We start from the raw sequence: 15119 nt of genomic DNA, 5'->3' as shown, positions 1-15119 counted from the left end.
TGTATCTAAAAGCGACAAATATAAAATAAACAAACAAGAAAGTCTTGTTTTAAAACTACCCTTCAGATATATACAATTCAGATTTTAAGATCTCAGAATAATTTCTTCTATGCTAGTGAATTCACATCAGTCATTAGATGAGATCATTTGTCTTCATAATGTATGGAATATTTGAATTTCATAATCTGATCTGAATTCAATCTCTTTCAGGAAAAACAGGAGAAGTGTTAGACACTAAGTATTTTGACATGTGGGGAGGAGGTACGTGTGAATATGACTGAATTACCTCAATGTAATGTAGCCAATTAATGAGAGAAAAATGGTACCATTTGTGTTAGTTCATTTGCTTCTCTAACCTTTCACGAAATGTCCAGCTGTACTTTAATAATCAAATTGTATACAGTTTATTTTTGTTAGAAAAACTGTTGTGTGTAATTGAATAAAATAATATAAAAATCAAGATTTAAAAACAACAACAACAAATTGAGTCCTGTTTTCTACTGGACAACTAATTAAAAGCCCTGGGCTCCTTGAGCTTTCTGTCTGAAATTAGAAACAATGTATAAAAGATCACCATAACCAATTTAAACCTTTTTTACTGAGTCTGTTTGTTTACATATAATTTTCAGTCTCAAAAATATAAGTGGGAGCCTTCAAAATATACAAATAAACTATCAGGTTTTAGAAAAATAGTAATCCCATTCATCCTAGTTCTACCTTTGAGTATGGCCATTAAAGTACATGAATATTCAAGAGAAGGAATAGATTTTCTTTGTAATTCACTGGACTTAGTACAATCCAAAAACATTTTTCCCTTTTGTATTTGGAAGTCATTCAAGGAATGGGAAAAGACACCATCATACAGAGGCAAGAAGCTGGCAGCTTGAAGAAGACGATGCCCAAAAGGAAAGGGTTTCTTCTTCAAGTTGGAAGGGAGACCAACACTGGTTTATCTTTTAGTTCTTTAAGTTGGTTTCCACTTCTCCATCCCATATATATATATATATATATATTCCCTAGAAGGCAATACTGTTAGGCTTCCTTAAGTTTATGTTGAGAATTTTCAAACAATTCAGATTATATAGCATTTCTTATAAAATGAGATGCTGTGTATTATTTATTTCTCAAATAAGATGTGAAGAACATTTTATGGCTGTCAAAACTGTGTAAACTTAAAATGTTACCATCAGCTTTAGATTGTAAAGGCATAATTGGTCTTACCAAAATGTGTTACGTGGAGAGCCTTTTAGAAAGCTGTTGTTGGAAGCAGTAGTGTGATAGGAAGTTCTGGTGGTCCTCACTCTTCTCATCACAGGAAAGTGAATTCCTCTGAAAATAGTCTTCCAATTAAATAGTTGCAGTTTGTTGCCATCTTTGCATTTAATGGGAGTAATTTGTTAGCTGCTTTGTTTGTTCCATCTTTTCTGAATTGAAAATGTCATTATTATTATATATATTCAGAGAAAATCTTTGGAATCTTTTCTGTAGAAAAAAAATTAAGTAAATTTGAAGTAAACTAGCTTTGAAATAGTGTTAGGGGGCTATAAGGCAACCTGACCTTGTAGACAACTCCATATGTGAGGTGATTTAGTCACTGAGTGGTTTATTTTGATGTTCTTGTGGACCAATATCAAGATGATGTGATTGTGATATTTGCTGTAATTAATTTGGCTTTTAGTGATACCCTACATTCCTTGCCCCAGCTCATTGAAAAAGATAGATCTAGAAAATTCTTGAAATCTGTGAGTTTATAGATATTTTTAAAAATTACATATCTCTTGGAGAATTGGATGAAAGCAGTGTATCCTCTTTCTAGAAAAGTTCCCATACAAACAATTTTACATACATTCAGGTAGTCCATGAGCCATTCTCCTGAAGTTTATCCACAGATCTCAGAATCAGGCTTTCCATAGACACAGTTGTTCATATCTGAGTGATACCTTTCACTTTATAAGTCATGGCTCTGAGTTGGATTTTCCTCAGCCTCAGGATATCAGTACAAAAGACATAGGATAAATTAGGACTTGAAAATTGTAGGCTGATGGTGGGATCATATTAAGGGACAAACTAGGCAGTTTTTAAACTTTGTAAGATTTGTCTTCCTTTTAGATTTCTTTTCATTATAAATTCTTGTTTTATGAATAATTTGCATTTTATAATATTAATTCTAGGGATTATTTCTGATGGTTACTCAGTCATTTAAAAAGAAAACCCCCCACCCTTTCTTTTTCTTCAGATGTGGCACCATTTATTGAGTTTCTGAAGGCCATACAAGATGGAACAATAGTCTTGATGGGAACATATGACGATGGAGCAACCAAGTACGTAAGCAAAATCTTATCCAACTTGTTGGGGCTCTGATTTGTAATGATAAGAAAAACATATTTTCATTGAAAAAATGTATAAATAAAAAGGTATTTTATTAAACAGAATTTTTAAAAATTGTGCCAAATTTATATTTTTCTTAGAAGTTATGAATTTTTTTAAAAAGGTCCAATTCTACAAGTGTTGAAAAGATATTTGGCTTTTTAAAAGAACATGCCTTCTTTGGTTAGAATTTTTTCCTCACAAGATTTTTTTTTGTATTTTCTTTTTTAAATTATCTTTTGCATTCAAGTTAACCCATACTTACTTGTTTATCAAGATATTAACCATTATTCATGTTAAAATGTATTTTTTTGTATATCACTTGTTCATAGTTTTGTAAATTTATGGTGACTTTGTACTTTTATCTTAAGGTTAATTGTCAGGTAGTTGAGTCTGTGAATTTCTCTTTGTAGTGTCTTTTCCTTTTAGAACTGAGATGTATTTTTGCATTCCACATTTGATATTTAGTGTATTTTTTTCCCATTATTTTACCATTTTTCTGCGTTTCTAAAAATCCATTCGGAAGACTCTGTGTAACTAGGGCCAGACACTTGGTTTCGTGTCTGGAATTTTTGTTCTGTTGACAAATTTTTATTTGCTGTTTTCAAAGACACTATTTCAATTGTTTTATAACTATTGTGTGAAAAGTAAGTATACTTCTTGACTGGTGGGGCTAAGCCACCTCTAACATTCGTCTTTAAAAAAAATTTTTTTTAATATTTTTTCCATCAAAAATAAAAAATAGCTGGGTTTGGTGTGGCATACACCTATAATCCCAATGGTTTAGGAGCCTGAGGCAGGAGGATTGAGAGTTCAAAGCTAGCCGCAGCAAAAGTGAGGCACTAAGCCACTTAAGGCTCTGTCTCTAAATAAAATACAAAATAGGGCTGAGGATGTGGCTTAGTAGCCAAGTACCCCTGAGTTCAATACCTGGTACCCCCCCCCCCCCAAAAAAAAAGAATAAAAAATATTCTTACATATTTTAATTAAAAAGTCTTTAAAACTATTAGATTCACACGGGAATATGGCATGTCTTCTATTTACTGATTTTTTTTTTAAAGCATATATAACATATGGTTACATTATTGCAGATACAAACTTTAAAAAATAGTGCCTCTTTATAAGGGAATATAAACTGAAGTCATTTCACAAAGTGCATTTTTTTCTGGTTCACCTGTGGCTATATTAGATTTGTAAACTGAAGATCAACGTAAAATTGGCAAGTTGAACCATTTTCACATATCTGAATAGGACGACACAGGATGTAATTACACTTTCCTTATCAAAAAACCAAGTAACTTGCTCTTTGCTTTGGTTGTTTTAAACCCTTTGGCTGTTTTAAACCCCTTTTCTGACTAGCCCCACATGACCTTTCTTTGAGGCTACACTCTTTTGTTATACCTGTTTGGAATGAGAACCGTTGTTCTCCTTAACCTATTAATCTATTAATATTCTAATAATAAATTGTAGCCTAACTGGAAGTTTTCAGTGTAGATGCCTGAGATTAAGAAAAAACCTTAAAGGCTATCTAAAACAGCACGCAAGCCTGGGCAAGATTCCCTGGAGTGCTCTGTAAATATCTTCACTTTCATACCCATGCAGTTTCCCTATCTAAAACAAAACTAATGCAGATTCATAGAGAAGTGCTGTGCTCCAGGGTGGGCTCCCTTTAAATTCTCCTGATTATCCTGAACTTGGGTAAGTTGTGCAACAAAACAATAAATATGTTCTCCAAGAATTTAAAGCTAATTGGTGTTTACTTTTTTCTTTTCTAGGCTCAGTACACAGACCTCTTTTACCTTTTATCATGTTAGTTTCTTGTTCTACTTATACTCCTGGCTACATTTCTTGGGCATTCTTTAGCTGATTATTGTTTCTTTTAAAATGACTGTCCCAAATTAAATACAGCGTTCCAGATGTGGTCTGGCCAGTGCAGAGTGCAGTGGAGATGATCTCTTGCTCTGTTTTAGAGATTACATTTCTTTGAATATTCATGTAGACTGGTATTCTATTAGTTTTTTTTTTTTTTTAAATAATCACATCAAATTTTTGGCTCATGAGTTTTTGGTCAAGTTAAATTCTAGAATCTGTTTATTTGATCTTAGACTTTTATTTTGTTTTTTAAACCACTGCCAAGTCAGGTCCTTCTCTCCATTCAGAACTTGATTTTGTTAATTTAAATGAAGAACTTTATATTCATTTATTCTTGTTAAATTTAATTTTGCTGATTTGGACTGTCTTGGTCTTGATTCTGACATTTGTCATATGAGGTTTCCATGATCTAGGCTTTGTACTCTCTCCAAAGTCATTTTTATGTCCAAATATAAGTCCTTGATAAAAATGTTTCTCAAGAGCAGTGTGCTACCCTACCAGAGGCCTCCTCTTCCAAAGGATTCAGCTGATAATGAACTGCAGAAACTATTTTCCAGTGTACCTCAATAAGCATATTATCCAGCTGCAATTTTATTGTTTTATTTATAGAGGCTGTTTTTTGAGACTGTTAGTTGAAATCCGTAGATGATGCTAATTACAGTACCCTGATCTACTTCCTCCATAGCTGAAATAGCTAAAATGTCATTAAGTTGACTTTACTTAATTCCTTTCTCTTTCCCACTATATGCTTTCTTTCTTTCTTTCTTTTTATTATTATTGTGCGTGTGTGTGTATGTGTGTGTGTGTTGCTGGGGATCAAACTCAGGGCCTTGTGCATGCGAGGCAAGCACTCTACCAACTGAGCTATATCCCCAGCCCCTCCTTCTTTCATTTTAATGCTTGTAGATTTCTTCATTGTCTTTTCTTGCAGAATTGTGGTAGGAATTGGAACCATAGTTTCTAAAATTTTCCTTGTATTTTTGGAAAACTTCAACTTTTGACTTTTTTTGTCTCAGCATCTTCATTTTTCCATCTTGTAAAATAACTGATACTGCTTCAAAGATTATATTAACAAGTTCCTGTAGAACCTAACTGTGTGCCTTCTGTGGGTCTGGAGGCTTAGATCTACTTTAAAACACTTATGTAGATATCTTAGAGCTGCTATTCTCTTTTTATGTTGATTAAAAATATGTGTACCCTTCTGGACAGACTGTCTTGCTTTGTTGTGATGATATTATGTCATTATTGTGAAACAGTGGGTCCTGTCATTACTCCCACTTCATAGCAAAATTTCTAGTAGTTTTGGGAGTCTCATCTTATTCTGAGAACTACATGTCTTCCTGGTAGTATTAAAACCTTTGTTCTCTGGGGCTGGGGTTGTGATGCTGGGGTTGTGGCTCAGCAGTAAAGTGCTTGCCTAACTCGTACAGGGCCTGGGTTCGATCCTCGGCACCACAATAAATCAATAAAATAAAGGTATTGTGTCCAACTACAACTAAAAAATAATAATAAAAAAAAAAAAAAGCTTTGTTCTCAGTAATGTGTTTTGCCTCGTATTTTTAAAACTGTGACTTTTTTTTTTTTTCAGTTTGAACCCATCACAATACCCTCATTATATGGTGAAAATTATTAGGGTTATTTGGGGTGTGTGTGTGTGTGTGTGTGTGTTTTCCTTCATAGGCATTTCCAACCTGAACTTTCTGTAACAAACTCTCTTTCAAGTCTGGGCTAGATGGCCCCCAATGCCTAGCATCTGTTCTTCAGTCTATTAAGGTAGTATGGTGAAGTTCATAGCACTTCTATTTTCCTACTTGTTCTTTCTCATTAATCAGAATTGAGCCCAGAATAGCAGTTCTTATTGCTTTCTGAACTTCAAAAAAAGGAGACATTGGCTTGGCTCAATAGTGGGACTGCAGGATTGTCATATGTACTTCCTTTATCAGCAAGGACTGAAGCAAAACCAGACACTGTCTTGGTCCCCATTTCCACCTCAGTGACCTGGGGTTTTTACCTGAGATTTGTCATGTAGGCACCATCTACCTAAGGCATTCCCAAAACCCAGACACCAAGACAAGAGTGGACATTGAGCATAAACTACATCATTTGTGCACACAGGCATAAGAAATCATTCTCTTTAGTTTTGAAAAGGATGGGAGCCCTCCTCCTCCAGATGCCAGCCAAGACCAATCCAGATATCAGGCCTTTCTAATAATGGAAACCTCAGGTCTGCTATACTAATACTCTCTTGAAGAATGGGAACTCTGGACGGTCTCATGGAAATATAAGGAAAGAGATCACTGGAGTGAAAACATAAAGCTAAATCTTCACATTTCTTTATCTCATGCTAAATTCATTTGTACAGATTATAATGATAACTTATGAAATTGTGAAAATAACTGGTTACAGAAGTAACAATGACTAATTGCCCTTCAATTTGTTTCTTAGTTGCTGCAAATGCTTAGCCAAGAAAAATTTTACTTACTTTTTTCAGAGACCAGACCTGTGTTTGGATGGCCACCTACTTTGGGGACAGTTTTTGTATATAAAGCAATCACCATTTGTGAATTTAACATTTATAATTTCAACTGTTTATGAGCAGCCCTAAATGTCTGTGAGATGGCAATTTGTAATCCTTCTGAGGTGTAAATGTGAATGGAGTCTAGGGCTCTTTGCCCAGAGTACCTACTATAATGTACCCTCTGCATTTCAGTACTATTTATTCATGCTATGGCAGCAAAATTCATCTACTAGTGTCACAAGTGGAAAGTTTTGAGAAAGTAGCCAGAAAATAGAACATCTACATAAACTGTATGAGTGGAATTTTAGTCTTCCAGATCCATAACATATGTTCTACGCTATTTGGAAATGAGAAAACAGAGTTCAGGTAATACTCTCTAATACACAAATTGTTTATTAAGGGAGCAAACAAATGGAGAGTGATACCTAATTCATGTAAGGATGGTCACAGGAAACAAAACTTGAGGAGAAAGTGAGAGAGCCCCTGTATGTACTCCATATGAATGTTTCTTCTCCAGAGTCTAAGATGTCACTGGTTCTTTTTATACTAAAGACATTTCACATCTTTTTGGTTCACGGTTATAATATATCACTTGATATAGAGTTGAGTCTGAAAGGCTAAATATTCCAGGTGCTGTCCCTCATTTTTTCACTTCTTCTAGTAGACTCCTTCAGGTGGATAACAGTGCCTGTGCCGTGGTCAGAATCATTCCATTGCTCCATGGATGTGGTTTGCATAAGTTATAAAAGCTGTTATATTTGTAGTTCTTTCCTGTTTTATGATTTCAAAATATAAATCATCCCTTTTATCTTTAGTTAAATGAGCGCTATACCTGGTTTCTTTCATTAATATACTAAGAAAAGCTAACAGATACTAGCACAGTATGTTTTTTGAAACACTGGAATTTGCAAATATGAAACACCCTGCCCCACATTTTAGCAGAACACACCTTTCAAATTGCCCTAGATGGTGGGACTTCGGGACTCTCATATACACTTGCGCTAGATGAGCTGCTTATGGGGCCATATGCTATAGGACTTCATATCAAATAACCTGTACAGGTGACCCTTAAGTATATTTTTGTTCTGTTTGTAGTTATACACCTAGCATTTATTTGAGTTTCTTCTCCCCTTTGAGAGACAAGGGAAAGGAAATCTCTCAATGTTAGAATTATAACCTACCCCCCACCCCCATAATTTTAACTAGTAATTTCCATAGTGGCTAGCTGGCTACTGCCCCTCCTCTTTCTGGCAGTTAATATTTTTGTTTTTTTTACATAGCTGAAATAACATTTGTACTGCTGTTTTCAAAATTTGCTTTGTCTTAAAATAAAACACTGTGAAAACTTCCAGATTTCTATCAACATTTACCTTTATTCCATTCCCATATAATTTATTAAGGGTTTAGTGGAGAATCGAAGTGCTAATTAATTTTACAAAGATATTGGTTGCTTAAGACCTTGGATTAACCTGGATAGGCATCTACTAAAACTTATTTACTTCCTAATAGAATAAATTAACATTATTAATTGCTAGAATTCATGTTCTTTTCCACTAAAGAATTTAAATAGAAATATTCTGTGAAAACTTTTCTGTTTTTTACATTTTCTTATTTAAGTTCACGTGTTTTCATTTTACTTCATGCTTATCGACTGTTATGGATGAATCAGTGCTAAGTGCAGTGTCCTGTGTTTACTGTTGTTTTCTTTTTCCTTAAGACTCAATGATGAGGCACGGCGGCTTATTTCTGAATTAGGAAGCACGTCTATTAATACTCTTGGTTTTAGAGACAACTGGGTCTTCTGTGGTGGGAAGGGCATTAAGACAAAAAGTCCTTTTGAACAGGTTAGTATCTTAGAACTTCATAATCAGTGAAGTTTTGCTTCAAAAGCAAAGTGTGTAAAACTTTCCAGTATATATTCCCATCCGGTTATTAAAAATTAGATAAAGCAGCTATTAAATATATTCAGATATTTTTCATTAAATTTTTAATAACTAGCTATTTGAAATAACCATGACACTTTTTAAATTTCAAAATTCAAAAACAAATTCTGTATTTTTTTTCCCTTACATAACAGTGCATTGGAATAGGATTACTTTGAAGCCTTTTAGGAAGCATTAGTTATTAAGTATTTTAATTAAGCTTTAGCTATTAGAGTCAGTTAAGTTTGGAAATACTACAGAACTTAATAGAATGTAAACTTTACTTTTTGACTGACACATGATCCTGTAAAAACGTCTTCAGTGTTTTGTTTTAGCTGTGTTTTGAAGGTTGGCCACGGATGTGTCAGACCCCAGGGGTTGCTCATTTACTATCTTGGTCAGTAATTTATATGACTTCATTGTTGACATGCGTGTTACTGAAATGAGTGAGTAGAGTTATGTTTTTTGAAAGTCAGGACACAAAGGTTTTTTAAACTGTATATTATTACTGTGTTCCAATAGCACATAAAGAACAATAAGGATACAAATAAATATGAAGGATGGCCTGAAGTCGTAGAAATGGAAGGATGCATCCCCCAGAAACAAGACTGAAGAAAATATGGAGAAAACAGAAGGAAGCGCACTTTCGATATTAATGGGAGACTCATAAAGAAGAAACTACGTGTAAATATTTTAAGAGCATGCATCCATCTTGGTGTGTGCATGAGCATTATCTCTTTTGATATCAGGATTATTTATTGCTAACGTAAATAGCTATCTTTGTAAATAGTCCTAATGGGCAAATCACTGAACCATTTTTAAGCACATTTCCTTAAAAGTACAAATGTTTAGACCGCTATGGTAATGACATACATCAATTCTAAAAGCATACTCAGTGGATTACTGATCAGATTGTGAAAACATTGATATATAAGGTTGCTGTGAAAATCAGTCATGGAATAATATGGCTTTTATGGAGGAGATTTTGTTTATAAATATATGTATAGATATATATCTGGCCTTGTGATGACATTATCTTTTAAAGTCAAAAGAGATTTAGCTAGTCATATGTGTAATGTCACCTTATAGTCCATTTTTCCTGATGTACCTCTTTTCTTTATTTTCCCTTCCAAAGAAACCAAGAAATAAAATGTTGGATACAAAAACTTATGTCAGATTTGTGAAAAGCACAACAAATTCTTTAATGCACACAGCAAAAAGTCAATATATAAATGTAGGTGTCCTTTAGGACTACAGCTTCTGAATTCTGTGGTAGTGGTGTCAATAATTTGATCTTGTATAAGCTATTTAAAATGAAGCTAGAGGTGGAAACTCCACAGAGTTGGAGAACCAGGCCAAGTCCCCTCCCTGACCTAATCAGGTATTTAGGACAACTAAAAACAGTATATTTAGAGCAATACAGGTATATATTTTCCTTATTTGTTATTGGCATTGACTAAGTGATTTGAAGAGAGCTATGCTTTAATATCATGACACTTGATTTATAAGCTGATAAATTAATTTTCTATTTACTTCATCTAACTTCTTAATGGCAATTATTGCCCAAAGCTTTAGTGGCATATTTAGAAAAGTCCAATTACTGAGTAGACATTTTTTAAATAATTTTATTTGACCCAAAATGACTTCATTCCCAATTCTATATAGAAAATAAGAGATCTAACTTTTTCCTTAAGATGTTTACAAAATTACTTAGTTTTGTTTTATTTTGCTTTAGTTTTTCTAGGACATTAAATTCCTATTATATATGAAGTATCTTAAGCTGGAACATAAACAAATTTAATAATCCAAACTGCCTTTCACAGTATAAGGCAGCCCTAAAATTTTGAACCTAAATGGCTTGTATAAAAATAACCTATAAGCAGTATTTGTTATTTTGCTGTAAGTTGGATGCCTTTCAGATATTTCATAAATATTAATAACCTTTGGGGCACAGTTTCTTCCCTTAAACTGAATGTAATGCACCTTATATGTTTAAACAATTTTTGTAAACTTTTTAGATTTTTGGTGCTTATATATTCAATCACATGCAGCATGTATATTTTGACATTTAAAATACTTCCCTTGATTCTGTAAATTAAAAGAATAGCTATTTTACAGTTCCAGGGATTGTACAATAAATGTTACATTTTTTTTAAATAATGAAAATAAATACATCTTGGTTTACACATGAATTTTTTTATTATCTGGCAAAGTAATATACTATGAGACTTCAATTGAGATTTTTTTAAGTATTTATTGTACTGTTTAACATGCAAATAAATTAAATCAGTGCTATGGTTAAAAAGCAGAGGATATATCATAACATATATAGAATTTATATATCTAGATGCCAGGACACCCCTTTGATTTTAAAGATTGTAGAAGGATGGCATTTGCAGGTGCATTGAGATGTCGAGAGATGGGGTTAGGATTAGTTATGTAACTAACTGCTTTGGTGCAGTATGTTTTTGTTTGAATTCTATCTTGTATAGATTGTGCCAACTTAACTTTGGAAGCAATAATTTTACTATATTTTATTTCCAGATCTCTTTAAAGTCAGCATTATAAGCGAAACAATGCTCATTTAACATTAATAATTTTCTTTATTAAAGTAGAAATTTGATGTTGACATTCCAGTAGTTTACATGGTATTTAAGGGCTTGTGGATGCATATTTTTTATTTGTAACCACAGATGCTTTCCTAGAACAAATGTATTATTATATGAATGTTAAAATAGAGTAAAAAAAGTAGAAAATAAGTAATATTTGGAAAATTAAAGAAAAATCGAGCCAGTCTTCATATTCCTGACTTTAATTTGATTAAAGTGAAATTGATCATTGTGATTTCTATATTGTATTTGTTTTTCAATTAATCAGCTAATATTTTATAATTTTATGGTAGCTGAAAATTCATTTAGCCTGAATTTTACTTTATACTTTTAAAGTTTACACAGATTATAAATAATTTGACCAAAAAATATAATTTTATTCTGTTTGATCCTCCCCACTACCTACCTTTTTTTGAGGGGTGTTGGGGGGGGGGGGTTACCGGGTATTGAACTCAGGGGCACTCAATCACTGAGCCACATCCCCAGCCCTATATTGTATTGTATTTAGAGACAGGGTCTCACTGAGTTGCTTAGTGCATTGCTTTTGCTGAGGTTTGCTTTGAACTCAAGATCCTCCTTCCTCAGCCTTGAGAGCCGCTGGGATTACCACCATGCCGGGCCTACTACCTGCTTTTTAAATGAAAGAATGAGAAGTATTCTGTGTTCAGTGAGCAGATGGTTAAAAGTAGAAATTCATTTGGAAGACTTTTTTGAAATGTATATGAAAGGGGAAAATTATTTGTTGATTTGGTAGAGGATTTGCCACTTCTCAGTAAATACAACCTTTTGAATAGCAGTAAAAGACGTGTAAATTTAGAGATTTAGAATAAAGGAACAGATTTCACTTTTTGTAAAGCATTCCTAATGAGGATGCCTTTCCCATCTCTTGCCAAGACTACTTTTCTATCATATACTTGTTTCTTGATTGTCACATGTCATTCTTTAGTCAATTTCCACCCATCTTAGGCTCCTTTGTTTACTTAGGCTTTGATCCTCTCCTATAACTTGCTTTGTTGCAATTCCCTTTCTTGAGGTTCTAGTTTAATCAAGGCTAGATGAGAGTATAGAGCAAATGGGCCTGGCCAGAGCCTGACAGTCTGCTGTTGCTAGGTGGCGTGAGGGGAGCCAACAGCAAGATGAAAGCCCCTCCAGAGAATCCAAGAGGCCTTCCTCTACTACAGTCTTGCTTCAATCCACTGAACATTTGGGTGTCTCTTCTGTGGGTGGTCAGAAGGAAAAGAGATTGGCCAACCCTTAGGTTAGAGACAAAGGAGATGTTTCTCTTGGATTTGTCCCATGGGCAGTTTACTAGCATGGAGAACACAATCTTCCCAATACAGCTAGTTCACACATACAACTTGGTGCCATTACTGAAATCACTGTTCAGCTGTGCATAAATCATGCTGACCTAGAGTGCACTGAATTTTGAAAGAACAAGGCTAAATTTATAAAAGCTGTTCCCTTTTGTCAGAGAAAATCTAATTTATGTACCTGCAAGTTTATAATGCTCCATAACCGTTGGCCCATATTTGTTTACCTTGGTAGCCATAGAGAAAAGGAGGCTAAAACCTTAAAGAGAAGGGAATTCTGTGGTGAGACAGTATAGTGTACTGATTAGGAACACAGACCTGCCTGCATAAGCTTCTTTGTTTCCACCAGTTATGACAGTGATCTTGAGAAAGTTCCCACGCCTGTGAAACAGTAATGATATTAGTGTGTGTGTGGTTCCTACAAAGCACCTGACACCAAGTACTCAATAAATGCAACTGCTAGTTTTACAATTGCAATAAGCTGTCTCTTGCAGGCTAGTAACATTATAGACCAAAAAAAGTTAACAAGTCAGCCTTGAATGGGAATTTTCACATTTTTACCTTTTGGGATCAAAACATTCCTTTTACAGCAAAGTCTATTTGAAATCTTAATGTTTGACTTTCATGTTTTCCATGATGCCTGCTACTGCTGCTAGAGCTTGGAAGTGTCATGGTGGGATGAACGAACTCAACTCAGTCTTGGCACCAATGAATCCCCTTCCAGAGCGTAGCCTTCTCAGTGAATAATGGAATAAACTGGACAAGTTGGAAGTCTATGTTTGTTTTCTGTAAATATAGTCCTCCAACAGAGGAGGGTAATGCTCAGCCCTGAGAGTGTGAATGAGCCTGAGTTCTCTTATCCTAAAACTTAACGCAAATTTTGCATTTTATCATGTCAGATGTTGATAAGAACATAGAAATCTTTTAAATTACTTTCAATTTCAGTTCCAAAAGCTGTTTAGTTTATGTATACCTCTGTGCATCAGAGGCCTGATTGGAGAAATACTTTGTTTTATTTGATAAGAACCAGAATGAACTCCAATGAGAATGTCATGGAGTCCAAGCTCTGATCAGAAGAAAGGTTTAGAAGCAAATAATGCTGGGGGCTATCATTAGAAATATGTTCAGTTCATGGAGAAAGCAGTAATCCCTGATTGTTGGGGAGGCCCAGGATGGAAAGTGGAAGGGTATTAACTAGTATTTCCTGAGATGCTGGGAATGAGCTCTGGGCCGAGTCTTGCCTGCTGATTACCTGGGAATGTGCCCTGCCCTAAATTGCTTTCTCTTCTCCCTTAGGGAGAGGACTTGCTCCAGACTTCTATAGAAATCTGATACTTGACCAGAATAAGATTGAAAAACCAATGGAATTGTTAATAAAGTATCTTAGAAGGCAGTGTTAACATTCCATTATGGAAATACTCTGGAATAGTGTTCCTTTGGTTCTAAAGCCCTGGGTGTGTTGGATTTGGGCACAGTGACGAGTTGTGGCAACTGGAATTTTGAGATTGTTTTTCCTATATCTTAGTCAAGAAATTTTAAGTATAGTTTCTCAAGAAGTATTACGTTGAGGACTTGGGGGAAAAATCTTAAAGCTGATAATTTCTTACATAAATAGTGAGGTTTACCTTTCAGTTTGTAAAAATTACTTACCCTGTACCAATTTAATAGAGGTTAAATTGATATGCATGTTAGGATGCATCCCATTGACTTCTTCAGTTTTTCCAAATTGCTCTTTTACCATATGTTACTTTTTGCCTTTCATAGAGCTTGAGAGGAGCAAAAATTATTTATTTGCCAGAGAGTTTAAGATAAAGAAATGACAGTGAATAGGACTAATGAAAAGTGAGGATTATATACCAGGAATAAACAGGTAACCATTGATATACATTTTGTATACTGACACATTTCCTTGGTTGAGAAAGAGATTAAGTATATTTGAATGTGTAGTTTAATATGGTAATAGCAAAGAGTAATTAGTAGCAACAAGAAGAGGCTGCCCTTCCTTTTCTGGCTACACAGGGGCAAGTGGTTATAGATTATGACCATGAGTATTAGCTCATTACTAAAATATAGAAGGGAAGGCTTTTGGGCCGGTAGAGGTGAGCCACTCTAATGGCTAGAATGGCCATTTAACAATAAAAGGCAGTACAGTATCCTCCAGACTTTCTGACTTTCCTGTTCTTACCAATCAAGTGCTTTCACTTATTCTGCAAATTAAAAAGTCACATATGAAAGTTTAGTTTGTGTTGACTTGTTCCACATGTATTATTACTTTCCCTTTATAATGACAAGGGAAGAGATTGCTTTTTCTAGCAGATTTTGTTTCAAAAGGTTTTAATCTGTTGCAAACCACCTCTAGTGGTTTTTCTTTGGATGTGAGTATAAACCACTACAAATGGTAAATTTCATCCATCTATTAAAAATAACACTTATGTAACAACTGACTATAAGCACAACAATAAAAAGGATGTAAGTATTTATTTTATGTCAAACCTAGTTAGTGTGATCTTTAGTCATTTAT

At 34.3% G+C, this 15119-nt stretch overlaps 1 protein-coding gene across 3 annotated transcripts in view; it reads left to right on the top strand.

The window, feature by feature from the left end:
- Positions 1–11523, top strand: part of Fam3c (FAM3 metabolism regulating signaling molecule C) — a 45207-nt gene extending 33684 nt beyond the window's left edge. For all 3 annotated transcript variants that reach the window (XM_046422429.2, XM_046422430.2, XM_046422431.2), the window contains 4 exons: positions 211–261; positions 2237–2321; positions 8475–8601; positions 9202–11523. In XM_046422429.2, coding sequence (XP_046278385.1) covers positions 211–261; positions 2237–2321; positions 8475–8601; positions 9202–9291 — 353 coding nt within the window. In that variant the 3' untranslated portion in view covers positions 9292–11523. The remainder of the gene's footprint in view (positions 1–210; positions 262–2236; positions 2322–8474; positions 8602–9201) is intronic.
- The last annotated feature ends 3596 nt before the right edge of the window (positions 11524–15119 follow it).

This window comes from Marmota monax, unplaced genomic scaffold (genome assembly GCF_021218885.2).
Source record: "Marmota monax isolate L192 unplaced genomic scaffold, Marmota_monax_Labrador192_F-V1.1 WCK01_AAM20220418_F8-fsc00027, whole genome shotgun sequence".
Classification (NCBI taxonomy): Eukaryota; Metazoa; Chordata; class Mammalia; order Rodentia; family Sciuridae; genus Marmota; species Marmota monax.
Note: the sequence above shows the minus strand (reverse complement) of the source record. Positions and strands in the feature narration are given on the sequence as shown.